Source organism: Passer montanus, unplaced genomic scaffold (genome assembly GCF_014805655.1).
Source record: "Passer montanus isolate IOZ18808 unplaced genomic scaffold, ASM1480565v1 scaffold7, whole genome shotgun sequence".
NCBI classification, from domain to species: domain Eukaryota; kingdom Metazoa; phylum Chordata; class Aves; order Passeriformes; family Passeridae; genus Passer; species Passer montanus.
Window position 1 is genome coordinate 6,345,778 of NW_024372147.1, and position 18,337 is coordinate 6,364,114.

Sequence of the window (18,337 nt, forward strand, 5' to 3'; positions counted from 1 at the left end):
GTTCATCCCACAGCCTAGACTGGTATTAGAGGTTGCCCTGGCCCAGGTGCAGCACCTTGCAATTGTGTGCGTTTGTAGTAATGGGCAATAAAAGAAGATCAGCTTTCCATAGAACATTTTAAGATTGTTCCACATTCCTCATGTTATAAGGACATGAAAAGCAAGGTTTTGTTTTGAAGGTGAGTTTTTCTTGTTGGGTACACAGGTACTCCAAGTTTTCAAGCATGTATTGGTAGATAATGTTATCTCCAAAATGTCAATTTTTTCTTTTTTGTAAGGAAACTTCAGAGTCAGTTGTTATTAGGTTTAGTACAAGCTATTATGATTCACTAGGTATGGCAATTTCATAATTTTCCCCAAATTGCTGGAAGAGGAATAGTGGAGGAAGGTTCCTGATTATATTATGGTAATTGGTAGTCCACAGTTGTTCACTGATTTATTCCTTTTTTCAGAAGTACATAGAACTACTTTAATTAAATGCATGGCAGTTTTTCTTTCCAGAGCATGTCTTGAGTAGCAGATTGGAATGTCCTTAGAAATACCCTGAGAGAAACTTTGTACAAGGGCAGGTATTGTTAAGATAAGGGAGAATGGCTTCAAACTAAGAGTAAGTTTAGATATTAGGAAGAAATTATTTACTCTGATGGTGAGGAGGCACTGGAACAAGTTGCCCAGAGAAGTTGTGGTTTCCCCATTCCTTGGAGTTGGGATGGCAGTTTGAGCGACTAGATGTAGTGAAATGTGTCCCTGCCCACAGCAGGGGGAATGGAGCAGAATGATCTTTAATGTCCCTTCCAACCAAACCATTCTATGCTTCTAAGATGCCAGCAGTTCGGATGTTATGGATACTGGTCACTTCAGGTTGATTATTCCTACACAATAGTGTGAATTTCAGTGGATCTTCTCTATGCACTGATTGTGGGGAAAATGTTGTTTTTCATTTCAAGCAACTGGTACACAAAGTTTTTAAATGCAAGCTCAACAGCTGAAGGATAGTGAAGTGAGTTGTTGGTGAACTAGAGGCAAGGTATTAGTACCAGCAGAGCTGTTAGATTATGTGAGAGGGATCATCAGCCAGCCCCCCTTTGAGGAAGTTGTGGGCTGCAGTGGAGTCATCCCAGTTAGATTACGTGATAGGGATCATCAGCCCCCCTTTGAGGAAGTTGTGGGCTGCAGTGGAGTCATCCCTCAGCCTTCTGTTCTCAAGCTGAACAAGTCAAGTGATGTCAGCTGCCTCTCACCCTGCTGGTTGTCCTCTTCTGTACACTCTCCAGTAGTCTAATGATGTTCTTGTTGTGCTGAGGTGCCACAGCTGCATGCAGGACTCAAGATGAGGTTACACCTGCAGAGTAGAGTGGGACAATCACCTCCCGTGACATGTTTCTCCATACAGCCTATTCTGCTGTTCCTGTGTTATTTATACCCTGGTATTAAACTATGAAACCAACTGTTCTCCCTTGGCCATCTTTCTGGTGCTTATCCAGTGCCAGGTCTCCTAAAGCTCACTTTTAAAAAACACTTAAAATATTTGTGGGCAAGCCCAACTAATGCCCTACTTTTACACGCTGTATTACTGTTACCATTTGCCCCATGAAAGACAAGCTTTGAGATTAGCTAAATCTCTGCTAAATAAAGTCAAGCAAAATCTTTGAGGGAACAGCAAAACTGTAACTAGAAGTTCATTTTTTTGCATACTGGTGAATTCAGAGTGTGGTTATATGGTTGTTTAAATTGACTTGTTTAGTGACTGCTGTTGTCTCACCTTGCTTCATTGATATCAGTCAATGTCTTAGTCCACCAGTCTGGCTGATCCCACTTAGCTGTTGACTTTAGAAAGGACCAAGAAGAATTAGTCATGTTCCTGACTTTTGCCACTGAAGTGATTCATTGTGGGTCCAGCCAAGTACCAGCTGCAGGTGTCCTTTGCTACCTGGCTGAAGCACGGGCTACAGCACCCCCTCTCTTGAGCTGTATCTCTAGGTGTAAGCTGTAAGGCAGCAGGGTAATTGCAATGCAGGAAGGAGGAAAAAAGTTTATATAGGCTGTGCTGGAGAGTTACTGCTATGCTACCAGTGAGCTTGCATTCTTGATGCAGTAGTGTCTGGCTGTGGTATGCTCATTCCCACCTTTTCCATCTTTGGTGTAGCCTTGGTTTAATAGAGGCACATACGTAGATATTCCCACAGTCAAGCAGTGTGTGTTGCCAGTGTGCTAGAAGCAATATGAAAAAAGGACTTGCTCTGAAAGCTGGCAGAAGTGCATGAGCCTGTGATTCTGTGTTTGACTAATGCCTGGACAAAGGGCAGCTACCCACTGCAGAAATTGCTGTAATTCTGTCAGCTGAGGTCTTCCAGTAACTTAAATTGGATGTATAGTTGTCACTTCCCTAAATTTAGCCAAAATGGAAATGCATATTAATTCAAAAAGGTGTTGATAATATAGGGGCTTTCTACATAGATGATCTTGACAAAGAAAACAAACATATTGGATGTTATTTAGTGCTAATATTAACATCTTTTTTTGAGAGGTTGAAGTAATTTTTGTTTTTTAGTGTTATAATGGACTTAAGGAGGCACATATACTTCTTCTGTCAGAAATCTTTTCGGAAGAGAAGTGTGCATTTTTTATCATAGGGGCCAAAGAGCTAATTTTACATGACACTTTATGGTCTCTTGTCATTTTCTTGTCAGCTTTAAAGATGGTATAGTCTGTAGTCTGTCTTAACTGCATGCATTGTTAATCACATTAAAATTTTGAATTTACAGTTGCTATTTTTTGTAATGATTTATCATGAAATAACATCTGCAGGATTCAGTACACTGAAATTTTTAGTTTTATTTTTTAGTGTTTTTAGGGTTCATGGTTTGGTATGTCCAGATTTTATTTTCTAAAACCACTACAGGATTTATTTTCTCCTGCATGTAACCAGATTTGCCGAATCAGACCTCACATGGTATTAATTCCTCACATGGTTCATTCCATCCCTCTAAATCTTTCTGTAGACTGTCATCCTGTTTGAAACAGTCTGTAATATGGAGACTTTTAATGATCCAAATACTTGCCAGAAACTGAGATATCTTAGAATTCCATACACTTTGGAAAAAAAAGTCAGCTTTCTAAGAATGCTTGTGTACAATCATGAATATATGAATATTTCCAAACTGTAATGTTTCTGAATTTTAAAAAGAAAATTTATGCAGTGATTAAACCTCAATAAGTTTGTTTCAGTGGATCAGGCTTCTATGCTTTAGGGAGAAAATGACAGCTTCCAACACTAGAGAATTTCTGGCAGAGTTTTTGTTTTTTTTGGTTTTAATTTCAGGGTAGGGCAAACCCTGATTCTCCTGACTAAATTTTTCTTCTACATGGATTTGCATATTTTTGTCATATGAATATATGAACAGAATTATTTTGGGCAATAAAATATCTGCTTAAACTCTGTAATTAATAAGTAACTTTGCTTTATTTCTGAATGACTTTGATTTTATGCAAATGATACATTCTATTAAATTTGTGGCTTTAAAAATACTGCAGAGTTTGACTTAAAGAACAATACTATTCAACACCCATTTGACATTTTCTGTGAGGGAAAGTAATGCTAAATACATGCATTTTCTCTGCCTGTTGCCCAGGTTTATGGTATGCACATGTGCCTATAGATTTTCCAACTGGCTGATTGTTTTTGTTAGCTTGTGCCTTCTCTTGTATTCAGCTGAGCTTAATGCAACTAAACACCTTGGCAAATTGAGATAAAAAGACCTTTCTCCTGCTAAAGGATCACTTATTGTGATTCACAATAACTAATTACAATCAAAAATGCCATTATTGCAAGAAGAATGTCGTTGCTTTTGGACAGATGATTTTTTCAGAGCTTTGGCTTTTGGCAGACTCTGGTTAGAACAGCTTAATTGCCTTCTTCCTCTGCCTTTGCCATCTAGCTACAGTGTTGAAAACAGGCTGATGAAAAAAAAAATTATTACCTGGACGTGTCTCTTAATATTCCTCAACCTACCATGTGTCTTTTGAGCAAAGCGATCTGCAACAAGATTAATTTTTAGAGGTGTTTAAATAATTTAATTTTTTTTTTAAATTGAAAGCCTGTCTTCAGGAACAGGCTGATATTGTATGCAATAAAATATCATCCTGACTTGGAGAGGTAACATTGGAATATGCATACCTATGTCCTTGATTTCCCAGTATTTTTAATGTAATGTATATGAGGTGTGTGATGGGTCAGCTCATTCCTGTCTGCTGAGTCAGAGGATGTTTTGGTGATCTGAAGAGGCAAGGATAAACACATAGGATATCCACAAAACCAGTGTCACTTCATGCATGGGAACCTTGGGAAGAGAGACATGTTTCCTTGCAGGTGTAGAGCTCTGCATCTTCTTTCCAGCTTTGCAGGGTTTGTCAGACAGGTAAGCTGTCTCTAGCATTTAGAGCCTTGAAACAATAGATAAATGAATGGCTGTGGTAGGAATCATAAAATCCAGACACAGCAGTAGTGTAGCAGAGGACAGAATCTTAACTGGGTTTCCCAGAGGCAGACAGAATAATCTTTACATGTCAGGTTAACTGCTCAGTAATAGCTGATTTACTTGTGCTTTCTAGAAATGATCTGTTTGTACTTAAGTCTTTAAAATCAAGAAAGGGAGCTAGACCCTCTTAACAGCAAACTCTGTGCTTGCTTACCAGTCACACAGTTTACTGTACTCTAGGTAACACAGAAGTCTGACGTTAGAAGCTGAAGTTATAAACATACTGCTTTTACTTTAAAACCTTAATCTGTTTTTACAGTGTATCTTTGTGGTGGGTTAACCTTGGGTAAGATGCTTGGTCACTCACTCTTCCTCCTCTGCCTCTCGGGGAAGGGAGAGAGGATAGATTGGGAAGGCTCATGGGTCAGGATGCAGGCAGGGAGATTGCTTACCAGTTAATATCATGGGAAAAACCAGACTCTTTTGGGGGGAAAATGAATTATTGATTATCAGTGTGATTTCATTAAACTGCCTCCTGTTCAGAAGAAACATGGATATTGTTTGTTGGACTTCTCCTACCAGTGTGATTTGCTAGGCAGGTGAGACTTTGTTCTTGTGGTAATGTTATACTGACATGCTTTCCCTCTTACAACAGATGATGGTAATGTCAGATGGCACATCGTTTTCTTCAGGGCAGAGCCTTCATCTCCCCAGCCTTCCCAGTAACTCTCTGTCTTTTTCTGAAGCGAAGAAGAAATCATCTCATGGGCCAAAGGTGAGACTAATTTCGCTAGAAGATAGTTGAGCCAAAAGTGCTTCTCCTGACAATTAAATTAATTTTTTAAAAATTCTACATGTTTTTTGCAATGTTTTAATTGCTAGGCCAGTGATAGCAGCTCTTGACATTTCTTTGCTCAGGATGGCTGTGAGAACGGCTGCTAGTGACAGTTCTCTTGTTTTCTTACTTGTACAGTTGTTTTACTCTTGTTCCAGAAGAAGTTGTAATGGTATCTTGTAGAGTTGGAGGATTAGAGTGATGGAAGTATGATCAGTGGAAATGTAAAGAATGTGGGATCATACTATAATAATAATGATAATTTCATTTATTAATAGTTTTTCAGGATAATTGTGTAGACTTGAAGTGGTGTTCTTTAGGATTTTTAGTTTTTTTTAAATTCAAGGTTAATTATTTCCTAGATGTTTCAAAGAAAGCAGTGTGTCGTTAGTCTCTAGGACATCAAATTTTGAATTCCCAGTTTAAAATGTAGTAAAAAGGTATAGCCAGGGAACCTCCTGAGTAATACAAATGGACCTTTCTGAAATAGCAGATGATTTCTTGACAAAATGAGCTAATGGTATGGGAAAATAAAGGAGTATGTTGTTGTTTATTCACATAAGAAATGCAATGCAAGCCTTTTCTCCATTCTGTTAAATTGTTTTAGGCTTTTCATTTTCTTTTGTAGTACCTTGTAGATTTGAAGTATGTCACTTAATCTTGCAGTGCATGTACTTAAAAGGGCAATACCCATTTTTATTAATAACTTTCATGTTCACTCTGTGCCAAATCTTGTACCTTGCAAGAGTTGTCAGAAAATGAATTAAGGGTATGCCTAAGAAAAGATAGTAGGGATACATAATAGCAAGAGCAGGCAAGAAATGTTCTTTGACATGTCTCTGTCTGGTGTGCATTGTACATTAGTGCTTCACAATCTCTATTGAAGGTGATCTTGCAACATTTAAAAAATATATGGAAGTATGGTTATTTTCCTAATGAGATGCTGAGGTATAATCTGATGATTAAACTGAAGGTCCTTATTTTGGCATGCTGAAATGACTTTTATGCCTCAAAGGAAAGAAGCTGGGTGCACGCGGTGCTGAAGCAAGGTGCTGCTGGTTGCACTAGGATGTATCTCCATCTGATTGGGTACCACACATGAGTTTCTCTGACACTTGCCCATCTGTAATAGGGAGTCTTGAGGTGCTGGTAGGTAGGTCTCTAGAGTTCATTTTGCAATCACTTCTAAAGCATCAGCTGTAATGTTGATTCACTCATGCCTTGCTTTCCATGTCAAAGCAGGTGTGCTGAGGCTAGTAGGTTAATAAGCAACCCAAACACCTCTAGAAGAACTTCAAAGAGGTATTGGCATGATACTGAATCCTGTACTAATTCCCTGCCTAGGTAACCGTACACTATGGTAAGTCTTGAATCTCAATTTTTTGTAAGCAAGTGTAAACCTGGGAAGTCATTTTCTAAACTGTATTTAGACAGTAAACTTCCATCTCATGTGGAAAATTGGCAAGTGTGGAGTGAGGGAAGGTGAAGTGTGTATTTGCTGCACTCATCCGTACAAACTATTGCTTGAAATCTTTAATTTTTTGCTGAAGCAACTCCAACATCTACAGAGAGTTCGGCCCGTACTGTACAGCTATATGAGTCTAACCTGAGGAGGTTAGACATGCATCACATTTCAGGATTCCATCCATAGAATTTTTAATAGTGAGGACAGGTGTTTTATCAAAACACTGGTTTTTGTCAGTCCATGTGGATATTTGATTTTTTTCTCTCCCCTAGCAGTCGTTGCTTTACCCTGTCCAACTTGGAAAACACACTTATGAACAGTTGTCCTTTTATCTCATAAATATCTGACTTGCTGAGAATTATAAGCTATTATTGAGAAATGGAAACATAAGATTACTGTTACACTAAATCCAAGGTTAAGTTTGGGGTTTTTGTTACAAGTTCTTGGAGCTGAAAAGCCTTGAATTTTGGTCTTTTGTTCTGGTTGGAATGTAGGAAAATTCCAGCCAATGTACAAATAGATTTTTGGTTTTGTCATTTGGAGTAACCCCAGTGATGGAACAACTTCAGTGTCCAGATTTCACTTAAATATGCCTCTAGAATAAGAGCTGCAGGAAAGTCTTAATAGTTCTTGGGCATAAGTTGCTTGTCCCAGATGCAAAAGTGTACTCCAGATGTCTGTACTGGGTGACTTCGGGATTTTTCTGCTACAGCAATAGGCCTTTGATGTGCTTGGCCTAGTTTTGGTTTGTTTTGTCTGTGAATACCACAGTTAACTTTGAGGTCTGTTTTAAACTTTGAGTGTGGAAAAACCAGAACCGTATGCTTATCTGTTTGCCACTGCAAAGTACCATATAAACAGTGTGGTTAGGTAAGAATTTAAGTAACAACAACAAAAAAAAACAAAACAGTGCAACAAAATGTTATTCTTGGTTTAGCATTTACTTACGAAAAATACAATAAGGTATTGTTGAAGTATGAAGTAAGAGACAACGGTCAGTTTGCTTTCTATCACATTCTCTTCTGAAATATGTATTAAATAGAGATATTTGTATCTCTAAAGTGATTTTTAAATTTTTTTCACTTAATTTAATGGAGGTGGTATTAGTGAGCCCCAGTGTTTTGATTCTAAACCAAGCTTTAATCTTGGAAGTACAGATGTCGGGCAGAAATGTATGAAAAATTTTACTTTGTGCATTTCTTCAGAATGTAAGAATAGCTGCAGGCTGGCTACAGATACTTGTATGGGTCTAAATCAGTGCTGCTGCTATACCTGTTTGCATTATATAAATATTGCATGGACAAAATAGAGAAGCAGCTTGGTTAGGTTTTTCAGGGGGATGACTATGTCCTTTGCAAATAACTGTAGTATCATCTCTAGAGAAATGAGATTTATTTTATAAGCAAAGAAAACAAAAGTTTTTATTCCTGTGTGTGACCAGAAAAAACTCCCCCAGTTAGCCTTCACTGTTAAACCAGTAATAGCTTTGTACTTCTCCTTCTGCCTCTGATAATTCTGATGTCATTGATCATAACTGTTTGGTGGGCTGGGTTTTTGCGGAAAGCAGGTAAATTCATCTTCTACCCCAGAGTATTTTTGGAGGCTCTCAAAATGTTGTGGTTTTCTTTCTCGGTTTTTTTGCCCCCCTCCCCTCCACCCCCAAATCAGCTAGTATTTCTATTTAGTAATAAACAAGTTTGTATTCAACAGAAATCTGAGTTTGCTTGATGAAGGAATTACTTTTAGATATTTTTCCTCTTTTTCTCTTGAGAACAACGGACATACTTGAGACTAATTCTAGTCCATTGGCTTAATATGAACACATTATTTCAATAGGCGTAACATTTTTTAATTAGAAATTAAAGTAATGCACATTTTTATGATCTCTAGTACTAAATCTATAGTCTAAACTCAGAGTGCAGTAGACTGACAAGGCTATGCCAATGTGCTCAATTTAATGACTTCATAAAATATAATGAACTGCCCCTGCCCCTCTGCTTCCCCCACCCCTCCCAAGTGTTCAATTTCTTAGTTAGGTTATTAACATCTGTCAGCAGTTGAGGTTTGCAATGGTTTCCAGAAGTTACTGCTTATTCAAGCTCACATTAAAACAAATTGGGAATTCCATTTTGTGGTGTGAACCCAGGTCTGTAACATATACAGTTCAGCATCATTTTTTCACCTGTAGTTACACAAGTGTTTTAATCTGCAATTACGTTACCTACTGAGCAGCTATCACAGTCCATTTGTGTCTCTCAAATTTACAGGACAATGTACTCTGTGATTTAAACTTAATTTCATGAGCTCATTAAGAAATACAAAAACACAACAAACAGTTGATTCCCATTGCCCAGATTAGTCTATAAAGTGAATTTACCTCCCAAATCACAAAGTTTCTTAGTTTGTAACCTGTAACTCTTAATCCATACACTTGGGTTCCATAAAAAAATTAAGGTATCTAGCTGAGTGTGAGGGTGCTGATCCTTCCTCCTTTGTCACAGTGTGGCATATCCTGTTTCACAGTGGGAGGCCTGAAAGCCTGAGCAGTCCAGCTGGTGAGGAAGCAACTTCAAAAGTTTGGCTTTTTTTTGATAAGGTGAGGTTTTCCAGATTGGAGGTATGGTTTATGTACTTCCTGTAAGTTAGAAGATGGTGGTGAAACTGGCAAAGATGATGGCTGCAGTAGATAGCAATTTCCAGGTGATCACAACAGCATAATGGCCCGTTAGCTATTCTGGTCACCTGTCCTGCCTACAGTACGTTCTCTATGCTCCCAGAATGCATCTCGGGCCTTAGCATGAGCTGTGTTGGCCAAAATATGAGCAGGAGTTGAGTATAACAATCAGAGTAGCACAGGTTTTATTTGCTGATAAATTTTAGATTTTTATTGTGCTTTCTAAAATACATATTTTGAAGGATATGTTAGCCTTTTTCCTAGAGCAGTACTATATATCTTGAGGTACTGTATGTACATGGTGTTACTTGGCTGAAGATGACATCTGCAGGCATTTTGACATGCCTATTATTATTCTTATACATACCTGTATTATTCTTTTGCACACTCTTTGTTATGCAACATATCAAAGGCTAACATTGAGTTGCTTCAATATTTGATGAATACACAAATGTAAGCTATGGTATGCAGATATATTATCTGTCAAAACCCCACAATCCCAGTTTTTCACATGAAAAGAGTGTTGAGAAGAGTGTTTATTTTATTGAATTTACTCTTACTTCTTGTAACACTTAATATGGTAGAAAGAAACATTTAAACACACTGTCAGATTCTAATAAGAAAATGGTTTGAAAGTACATTCTAATTGTTATTAAGATCTATGCTGATACATGGTACGTGATAGGAATATTCAGTGTCTTTTCATCCCCATCAGCATCCCATGTTCATCATCAGGTTTGATATAATTTACTGGTGGATATAATTTGACTTCTTTCTGTCTTACAGATTTAATGTTCCTATAGCTTCTCCTCTATGTCATTGTTGGGGTTTTTTTGGGTCATTGCAGAAATTAAGGAAAAAAAGGAAAGATAGTCTTTTTACTTAGAAACTGAATGCAGATATAAAAGCAATGGGCTGGCTGCCTTTAAGATAGGGTAATTCTAAGAAAGCATGTGAGAGGGGTGTATAAATAAATCTCATAATTTTGTCACTTATTTATACTATTATTTCTATGAAAGTATCAGCTTCCATGTTGTAGGAAGATGAAAAAAAGTCTGCTTTTAAAATTGAAAAGAAGACAGATCTCAACTTTCTTTTGATTTTAATAATACTGTGCCCCAAAACCATTTCCACAGGTCTCATCTGTTGGAAAACCTCTAAAATGAGAGTCTCCTTCTGAAATGTAAAATATATGTGCTATAAGGAGACCAGTAGGAGAGATAATTTCTCAATCTAGTTTAGTAATGACACATATTTTATTCTTCCCCAGGGCAACACCTCTCTGGAGTGATAGAACATGATGTGACACTAGAAGCATTAATAATTAGTTCATAAGTCAACTTTTAGTGCTGGCCTTGCATCAAAGGAAATAGTAAAAATGTTTGGTGTTTTTTTTCTTTTTCATCTTAAAGAAGAACACCAGAAAAAGTCTTATGACTCAAGTAAAACATGTCAAGGTGTGCTAAGTGCTTTTTTCTTTTTGTTTGTTAATTGCTGGCCTGGGAATTGAGCAAGTGCCTTATGTTTAGACATTCAGATGTAATTATAGTATTGTTCATTGTTGATGCTTCTGGCCCATGTTAATGTTGATATATAAATATATAATTCGTTTATCAAATCTGATGCAAAGATATATTTGCAGTACAGATGAAAGAAGCATCTTATAAAAACATGCAATTGAATAATTTATGCAGCATTGTGACTGTTTCACTAAATAAGATGATAAGGGAAGAACATTTCTAAGTAATTATTTTTAGCTAATTGTTTCTACCTATTGTTACAGAGGAGAAGGATGATACTGCAGTTTCTACACATGTTTTGTGTAGACCTTTCAGGTCCTAGAGTATTCAAGTCTGACTTAACACATACATCCTAATTGGACAAGTTATAAGTAGTTATCTATGAACAGGAAGCAAATCAGTGGATGAAGTCTGTCTTCCTTTGTCTTCTAATTGACACAGCTTCCATTAACACGTAATTTCTGCTTTGTTTTCTTGGATAGTTTCTTTTCAGAGCAGTTGTACTGTGTGCATTTTTTAAAATCAGTCAGTCCCTGAGGGGGATGAAGCTGGCCTGCTTTGGTCCTTTACTTTCCATTGCACTTCTGCAGTTCTCTCTATGTTGTGGGTAAAATGGTGGTTAAGTAAAGGTGGAAGGTAAGCTAGATATGTTTTCCTCTCTACAGGTCTGTAAATCTGTGGCAGTTTTAGACAGCCAGATACACCACACTTACATGTCTCTTACAGGTAAAGGAAATCAGAGGGTATATGCAATACTCATTAAAGTGTTGCAATGTACAGATAGAAATGCTTATAATCAGGCTGGAAGAACAATTAAGCAGTGTAAACTTCTTGACTGTGGGTTCCTGTAAATTGAAACATCACTTTGCAGATTTGAAATATAAAAATGGACCCTGTCTTCTATGTGTATGACACGTGTTTAGTGTTCATAGTAGTGCAGTTAGTCTGCTGGGTGGTTTTGAGATACTGAGAGCCCATCACTGGCAATTTCATGAAAGTGGGACTGTTCTTTAAAAATTCCCAGGTGTTAGTTCTCAGAAGAAGGGATCCTGTATGACCCTTCTGGATGTTTTTTTTATTGCTAGTTCTAGCTGCAGGTGACCTCTTGCATTGCCACTTCAACTTTCCAGAGTTGAGTGACGGATGATACTGCTCTGCTGTTTCTGGTTTTGCCTCTCCTGTAGGATGTCTGAGTCACCACCTTCTGACATAAAACAGTTCAGTAAAAAAAAAAAGTGATTAAGGACTCAACAGAGATGCCAGTATACTCAAAGAAGGAAACTTTTTGAGATTTAGGAGGTTTTCCATAAAAAGGCAATGACTGTTGTCTGTCCAATCAATTCTTCCATAGCCAGACTGGACCCAGGATTCCTATTGCTTATGAGGAAAAAGATCTGGCAAAAGCAGGAAGATCACATCAGAGAAGTCAAACTTTGCCTGGAATGTTATGTTTTCCTCTGATCCTGTAATTCTGTTGACATCATATGGTTCATTACTTAATTTTTCTTTGTGATTTTAATTTTCTCATAGGTAATGGTGATGATAAAGATTTCCTAAACTGCCTTTATGTTAACATTACAATGTTTTTAAAAAAGACTGGTACAATGCCTAGGATAAAAACTAGCTTTTAGTTGTAACTTTTTGACAAGCTGTGATAACTGCTCATGTCCCACCAGTTTGTAACAGATGTTTTGACCAAATGTTGACCAAATGTTGGCTTTTCAAGACAGATTATATTGTTATTTCTACTCCTGGTTACTCACCTGCAGTTCCAAGTTTTTAATACGAATCCTATGTCCATATTGTGTCTGCCTTTTGAGGATTTAAGGGTTCTTTTATTTTGCATCTCCTCTTTGCAGGACCCAGCTAGGATTCTGAACATAAATAGCAGCAGCAGTAGTAACAGTTTTTCAAAAACCCAGAAGTTAACAAAGGAGCACAAAGAAAAAAATTCAAAAGACTCAAAAGAACAAAAAAGTGCCTTCAAAGAACCTTCCAGGGAACATAACAAATCTTCCAAAGAATCCTCTAAGAAACCCAAAGAAAACAAACCACTAAGAGATGAAAAAGCGGTTCCTAAGATGGCCTTCAAGGAACCCAAACCCATGTCCAAGGAACCAAAATCTGAAAACACTCCTATCCTTACCGTAACATGTGGGCAGCAACAAGAAAAGAAGACTCTCACAAAAAGACCTATGTCTGTGCTGGACACTGATGAATCTTCTGCAAGAAAAAGAAAAAAACCCAGCTCGGATTCATTATTTAAAAGTTTACCTAGTGCCCCACCACTGATTCTTACTTGTTCAGCTGACAAAAAACAGACTAAAGATAAATCTCAGCTCAAGGTGGGGAGAGTCAAAATTGGAAATGATGCACTGGAAAGGAAGACGCCTACTCTGCCACCCTTTGATGATATTGTAGATCCCAGTGATTCTGACATAGAGGAAAACGTGTCCTCCAAATCTGACGTAAGTGCTTGTTGTGCTTGTTTGGTTTTGCCTAATACTTTACTCAGTGCTGTATTGAGTACTCGTAGTCTGTGGGACAGTCCACTAAATTTGTGTTCTCCCCTTTCTTTTTGCTGTCTATTGGCAGATTGTCCAAATTGAAGGAAGCTGATGGCCATGTTCAAGTTTATGCTTGTTCTAGTTGAATTGTATTGCCTATTCAAGTCTATTCAGTTACTAATTGTCAACATTATGACAATGAGGCTATGGGAGATATTCTTTAGAAATTCATGTTTCTTTTGAGAGAAAGGGAAATGGATTTAAATGCCTGTATTTCACACTCTAAATCTTTGTTTTCAAGTATTAGAAAGTTCAGTAAATCCAGGAAAGGGTTGCAGTTATATCAGAGAGTTATGTATTTTTTTGCTAAAAAAGGCAGTTCTGTCAACGACGCCAATTTTGTGGACTATTTCCTAGAATCTCACTCTGATGAGGGGAATCTATTACCAAGTAGTAGGCTTACCAAGAAGAAAGATGTTTTAATGGAAATTTGCTCTCCTGAAGGTATTTCTCTACTGTGCCATCTCATCTGTTTCAAGTATGATTTGCTCTTTAATTTTATGATTAAAATTAGGATTTTAATAATTCTCCTAGCAAACTTTGGTTTTTACAAGCATCTCTCATAGAGACATGTAGAGAAGGAAAGGATGGTAGGAGAAATGTTGTTTGATGCCATTATTTAAGCTTATGGCTAGACATGTAGTGTGCATGATAGAGAAATACTTCCCAGCCTTTCCTGTTCAATTCTCTTGTTTTTCTACTTTCTGATTTCTGTCTCTATTATTGCCATCAGATTCATAACCCTGCTTGCCCTCTCTGGAACGGACAATACATGCCTTGCTGTGGGGAGGTGTCAGCATTAGGTTTTTACTTTGTAGAAACTTCCTGTTAGGGAGATGGAAATTTACTTCTGAAGTGACCTTTTAATGACTGGTCCCTTAGGGCATGCACAGGCTGTTAAATTTAGAAGGTATACAATAGAACAGGCCCTGCTTTACAGCATGACACAGGAGACAGTCTGTGATTGGAGTGCCATTCTTATTATGGCTTGAAACTTAACCAGTTTGTCTTCAAACTTGAAAATGTAGATATTTGTCACACCCTTGGTGGGAAATACTTTTTCTTGTTTTCAAAAAGCTGAACATTCTCTTTTAATTTTTCACTAGGTATAAGATAAACTATATATCCTCACTAGCCTATATACTGAGGGTGTATAGTATATCTTAAAGATATACTATATACCCTCAGTAGAGCAGACTAATTAAATAGATTTGTGAATGCCTTAGAGGAGCACATATGCTTTTACTGGCTGCAGCAGTTCTCCATTTTTTTTTTCAAGACAGAAGAATTGAGACAAGCAAATTAAATGTAAGTGGAATTCTACAAATGGTTCTGCAGAGGTGTGTGCTGTGTGGCAACTTGAAAATAACCGATATGTGAAAGATATATGGATGGTAGTTTAAACTAATCCTTTTTAGTTGCTGATAGGTGTTTCTCTCTTTGTTGTCTTGCAATCTCTTGCTCACTACCAATGGTGTAATGGGAACACCTGTGTATTTCTAATAGGCTGTGAACACAAGTCCACTTCCACAAGTCCATTGTCCATCTGTAGTTGACCTGTAGGACCTAAGGAGTTCCTTAATTCTGTGCTAAAGCTAAAAAGCAGATTCAGTATTTTCTAAGTCTGTAAGCCACTGTTACTGAGAGAGCAAATTTCTGAGGTCCTCTCAAAGAGAAATAAATCCTGCTAGTTTGGAGTCTTGTCTATTTTGATGTTGACATAGTGGATCATGGAACGCAGATCTTCTGTGGGTGGACATGGGGCACAGTATGGTCCCTGTCTGAATGGGTGAAAAGGATGTCTGCCTCTTTTGGGCTGTGGTCCTTAATAAATCAGGCTGAGTATGGCTCCAGTCAGTGATGGGATACTATTTAGAAAGTCAGTAATATACTCACCTAAATAAAAACTATCTATGAAACACAGAATAATCCCCTAGGGTACTTGAGTCACACAATTGGCAAGTGCTGTGGTAGAAACAACTGGGCAACCTGGTTAGTTAATGTCTGCAGAATTTTACAAAGAGATGTTCCTTCTGCATTTTACCACTTTTAACCCAGGAACCTAATGAAGGTGACCAAACAGTGTAATAAGGATAATTTTGTATGTTGGAAGAAATAGTTTGGACTTTTTTGTATGTATTGGGTGAGCTTCTAAGTGTTTCAGGAAGTCTCACAGCTAGATCTATAAAGGGTATATCCAATAAACATAATCATATTAAGGAAAAGAAAAAAATAAAAACTTGCAATGTTACATAGAGAGTAATGGAAGTAAAAATATGGCAGTGCTTTTTCTCTACAATTTCAGTCATTTCAGACCTGTCAAAGCTTCATGATACTGACAAACATAGTTGCCTGAAGCTCGGAAGATGCTTCTAGTGTCATATCCTGGCATAATAATATGCTGTAAAATTAAGTCAGTTGTAATTTCTTACTCTGGTACACTTACAATGGTGGGTATCATAGCCCTGATGAACAAAGGGAGTATATTTGGTAGTATCTAGCTTTATTCCTAAGTGTCTTCAAGAAAGCAAAACCACTATACCCAATTCAGCAAATTTAGGTTAGGTATAACAAATTATATTACAAATCAGTGCCTAAAAGAAAATTGTTACAATACTTCAAAAATACTAACTCTTGAGTCAGGTGCATTTTTTTCTAGTTTAAGTTTTGTTTATGACATTTATGCAAACATAATAATACTGCATTAATGTAATGTTCATACATTGTATATAATGAAATTATTAATAACTTTGCTAAGAATTTTGACGTTTCTTCACTGTGGGGAGTAAGAAGTGGTCTTATTCTCAAACACACCCATGTTCCAAAAGGATGACTGTTCACTCTACGGGTATTGCATATGCATATACTCATAGGCATAACTTCACATATAAAACATGATAAATTTGTAATACAAGGTGCAATGTAGAATGTAGAATTTACTGCAAAAATAAGTTTCTTGCTGTTGCTCATCGTAGGATGGTTCTCGAATTAGATATAGTCCATTATCAGTTCTCAGTTGTGAAGTCTGGGTTCAGGATTTTAAAATAAGGATGACATTCTGAAAAGTCCCTGTGGTAAAGGAATCTTACAAGCATGATTAAACAGAGGTGTTGTTTCAGTGGTGTGGTGCTACATGATGGCAATAATCCTGCTCCCCTGATTTCTTTGGATACACCCTGAGTTCAGTGAATTGGGGTAGAGTGTATAATATCAATCAATGGACTTCAATTTCAGACAAAAAAAGTAGAGTTGCTTAACCCTCCACTGTACAGGCATCATATTCTACCTAATTATGGGCATTCAGACTTGAAACATGGCCTCTGCCTTCATGAAGTACAGAATGTAGAATTACAGTACCCCCTGTGAGAGGTACATTGTTTTCAGGTCACTAAGTGTCTGCCAATGGTTGATCTTCCCTTGGAGCTATCCCTTGAAATTCACCTTTCAGAATCCAGACAGCTTAGCATGCTGTTGTCTCTGGTGTATTTGAGACAGCTGGACACTGTCCTTTGGTATGTTGTAGTCAGTCTTTTTTTGAGCTTCAAATATCTCTGGAAAATTCAGTGTGAAATACAGGGAATCACACTCTTGTGTAGTGATGAACTCTCTGCCCTTGTTTAAGAGTCTCTCTGTGTGTCACTTAGACCAAGACCATGTATGGGCATTCCTCTGTGTTCTGTTTGGCATACACTGTAGTATGGTGCACTGCAGTATTTATTTAAATTTTGTTTTTCTGTTGACTTTGAGCTGTTGGCAAGTAAAACAAGTGTCTGCATTTCTCTTCACGTTGCTTTGTTAAGTATCACTTCTCAAAGACATCTGTGAATTAAAGTGTGTTGGACTTCAGTGTTACTGGTCAACTAGGTGTTCAAAAGAGCATGGAATTTTTTTTTAGTTCATTTGGAAGTCACACATAAAGACTGAAAAAACTATTTTACTGGCTTAGGTATGAAACATGCAAAATAAAATATAGAACGAAAGCATGCAGATTTATGGTTTTATTGAAGCATAGGCATGTTAACACAGTCCACTTCAAAATTCTAAATATTTTGTTTTTAAATTCAATTACAGGATGTTTTAGTTAATGAAAACTCCACCTGCTTGCTTCCTATGTGGGACAGTGCAGTAACACGATAAAAAAAAGGACTTGACCTTGATTTTGCTGCCAGGGTGGTGGCAAATATGGTGATATTCTTGTAATATTTATGTGAGCTGCGAGCTGTTGTATGAGATGGAGAAATACAGAATTTTGGATCTGAGTGAGGCATTTCCGTGATTTGAGCTGCCCCTTTTGAGCTGTGGAGTCATTTCAAAAGGGATACTCAGATACTTTTTGTTTGATTACTGCTGATTTGGCTTGACTAAGTAAGAAGGCAAAAGTGTTATATGGCTCTTGGTGAAGTTGCTGCAGCAGGAAGGCACAAAAGAAATAAGACAGATGATACATACCGATTCTGGTATTAAATATTCTTCATGTATCTCCAGTTGTAGAGAGCTGAATAACAACTCTTTAAGTCTGCCATGCATGACAGTGGTTTGGTGGATTCTTTCAGGGAGTCCATGTGAACAGACTGAATTCTGACAAATTAATTTCTTCTGGTGTGATTATTTTAATCATGTATGTATTGGTTTTTATCCTTTCCTGCATTATGTCACTGCATTAGTAATGGTAGTGGCCTTTTGGCATGTCAAAGCCTATGGAAATACAACCTGAACAGAAATGTGTGCTAGTAACATGTGATAGTGGAGGGGTAAGGAGTTTCAGTTATTAAGAGGAAAGTACGTTAGTGGGTCTTTT

General features: G+C 37.3%; 1 protein-coding gene across 3 annotated transcripts in view; it reads left to right on the forward strand.

The window, feature by feature from the left end:
• The window catches only part of MLLT3 (MLLT3 super elongation complex subunit), a 114,943-nt gene that overhangs the window by 65,070 nt on the left and 31,536 nt on the right, over positions 1-18,337 (forward strand). For all 3 annotated transcript variants that reach the window (XM_039729914.1, XM_039729915.1, XM_039729916.1), the window contains 2 exons: positions 5,134-5,253; positions 12,832-13,440. In XM_039729914.1, coding sequence (XP_039585848.1) covers positions 5,134-5,253; positions 12,832-13,440 — 729 coding nt within the window. The remainder of the gene's footprint in view (positions 1-5,133; positions 5,254-12,831; positions 13,441-18,337) is intronic.